The sequence below is a fragment of the Pygoscelis adeliae genome, unplaced genomic scaffold (assembly GCF_000699105.1).
Source record: "Pygoscelis adeliae isolate BGI_AS28 unplaced genomic scaffold, ASM69910v1 Scaffold154, whole genome shotgun sequence".
NCBI classification, from domain to species: Eukaryota; Metazoa; Chordata; class Aves; order Sphenisciformes; family Spheniscidae; genus Pygoscelis; species Pygoscelis adeliae.
This window is the reverse complement of record NW_008825113.1, coordinates 4,438,241-4,440,874: the sequence shown is the minus strand read 5'-3', so window position 1 is coordinate 4,440,874 and position 2,634 is coordinate 4,438,241. Positions and strand designations below refer to the sequence as shown.

At 38.9% G+C, this 2,634-nt stretch overlaps 1 protein-coding gene across 1 annotated transcript in view; it reads left to right on the top strand.

Annotated features, from left to right (window-relative positions):
• Positions 1-2,634, top strand: part of DSCAM (Down syndrome cell adhesion molecule) — a 413,163-nt gene that overhangs the window by 239,896 nt on the left and 170,633 nt on the right. The window contains 1 exon segment of the mRNA XM_009328037.1: positions 635-913. Within this exon segment, the coding sequence (XP_009326312.1) occupies positions 635-913 (279 nt within the window).

Genomic DNA, 2,634 nt, shown 5'->3' with positions numbered 1-2,634 from the left:
GGAATTAAACACCAGCTTGAGATTTTATGCCTTGTACTGGCCCTCTGTTTAGAAATCAGTTTTAACTTAATTTGCTGTCCTACAAGTACTGTATATGCCTTTCACTTCATACCTCTACCCAATCTTATTGAGAACTGTGACTTGAAATGCTAAGAAATAAGTTCCAGGAGAAGTTAGAGAAGCTTACGCTCCCTTTCATCATGTCCCGGAGGCAAAGCTAGAGCCTCTTCCAGGTTTATTCTGTGACCCTAAGCAAGGCTTTTGCACCAGGTCCTAAAAGCTGCTGAGCTCTTCCTGGACCGTCCAGGCAATCCCGCTGCTGAAAGTCCTGGTGAGTCCCGAGATGGCAGTGTGATTTCTTGAAAAGGTGCTCAATACTTTTGCGGGAATCTGGCCAGTGGTGTCTGGCATCTCTAGAAGCCAGGGATTGCATTGCTTGTGATCTCTGCTTATGCATTGGGTAGTCAAGAAAAAAAAGGTATTTGCAAAATATGTGACTTTTTTAGCTAAACAATGCTCTATGGCTGTCAAAGGTGTTGATTTTACATATTCAGCACTGCACATCTGTTCCATTATGTTATTTTCAGAAACAAAACCGTAACTGCAATAGCTCCTCTTTCCTCTTTTGTTTCAGTTCCGCCTTTTATCCAGCCTTTTGAGTTCCCACGGTTCTCCATCGGGCAGCGGGTCTTCATTCCCTGTGTGGTGGTCTCCGGGGATTTGCCCATCACAATCACCTGGCAGAAGGACGGCAGACCGATCCCAGCCAGCCTTGGGGTGACGATTGACAACATTGACTTCACCAGTTCCTTAAGGATTTCTAATCTTTCGCTGATGCACAATGGGAATTATACCTGTATAGCTAGAAATGATGCAGCAGCTGTGGAGCACCAAAGCCAATTAATCGTGAGAGGTAAGTAGATGTAATTAGTTTGAAGGGCACCAATTAAGTGGAATTCATCAGTATTTTGTAATGACATCTGTTTGATGGGAAGTATAAAAAAGAGGAAAATATGGTAATCCCTCTTTTCATAACAGAGAGCACATAGAACAATGAAGCACAGAAACTAATATGACTTTTTTTATCTAAAAGTCTGAAAACTAATCAACAACACTGGAATGCACAGGGTGGATGGGGGAGCCACAGGACTGACTTCCTGGAAAATTTTGTGAGGCGTAAACCCATTTATTGGGACGAAGCCTTTGAAATGGTATCAAATTCCTCTCTGTTATTGTTTTAGTCTGATTATCTCCATTTTTTATTTAGATCAGCCTCTCATATAACATTATGTCAGTAAAAAAACAAAGCATTGATGTTGACTTCATGGGGAAAAGACTGTCCCCTGTTACCATGTTGTTCTTTTTCTGGTTTGTGTTTATTACACAGTTATCATGATTCATTTGCTCATGCTGACTTCAGAATATTTTGCCTTGAAATAGAGGTGAATATAGTTTCAGTAAGGAAACATTTTATGTGGAAAAGACGTTTTAGAGAGATACCTTGCCTTCAGTATCTTTTACCTTTCAAGTCACACCTTAGCCAAATTCCCTAGAGATTATGTCTTGCGATACATTTTCAAACTCGCTGTGCAAAACTTCAACAAAACTAAATTGCTTCCTTTTCTTTCTGAAAGTTTTTCAAAGTGTTTTAAATTTTCATTTTTTAAGAATAAGACAGTTTAACTCTTCCCTCTCCACCATCTCCCTCTTGCTATCAAGCCATTAGACTCCTCAGTGAAAGACGGCACATACTGTAATACTGCAAGTGACCCTGCTATTTCTGCCTGTTGCAGATCGCTACATCTTATATCCCCTCCCATAAGTTTACCAAGACAAATCCTAAAACCACTCAGACTTTTTTGCCATCTTTTCCAGGCTTTTTTTCTCCCTCAAAAACTCATTTGAAGCAAAACTTTCTGAACAGCTCTCCCTTTTAAGTCAAATCTTCCCACTGTCCTAGGACTACCCTTAATGGATTATTCCCTAATTTTCAACTTATAGAATGTGTATGCTTATTTTTTTAATGCTAATATTACCAAAACTTAGCAAATAGGTCCGTTGCTTTTTCACTAGTTTTGATATGAATATTACCTTAAAGATTTTGAAAAAAATTACTGCTTTTAATCTTGTATTATTCAGTACAGATGTCTATTACTGTCCCCATCTATTCAGTAATTCTTAAATTAAGTGGTTTAATTAACTACATGCATTTAATTATTCTTTTCCTAAGCTGTTCTGTTAGCTTTTAACCCTATCCATCATTCCAATAGTAAAAGATCTTCCTCACCTTCTCTTTTCTTGGAGAAGGGAAAGTTGAGAACCTCTCGTCACAACAGACAGTCCACTGGTTATGTCTGCCCTACACAGAAATGCTACATCTAATAACAGCTGAGATCGTACCTGATTTGCAGTTAAACTCGGTGCTTGAAATGATGGGAATGAATCACTTTAGCAACTCTGTACAGGTTCCTATAGGCATTTCATCAAAACAGGGATGGTAGGATGATCTCCAGAAAAAAAAAGAAAAAAAAAAAGTTGACATAGGTTGTACCACTGAAAACTGGCTGTCTGCAAACATTGTCTCTATCCTTTTTTCAGCACTGAGATCCATGAGGCTATAACTGCTCAAGTGAG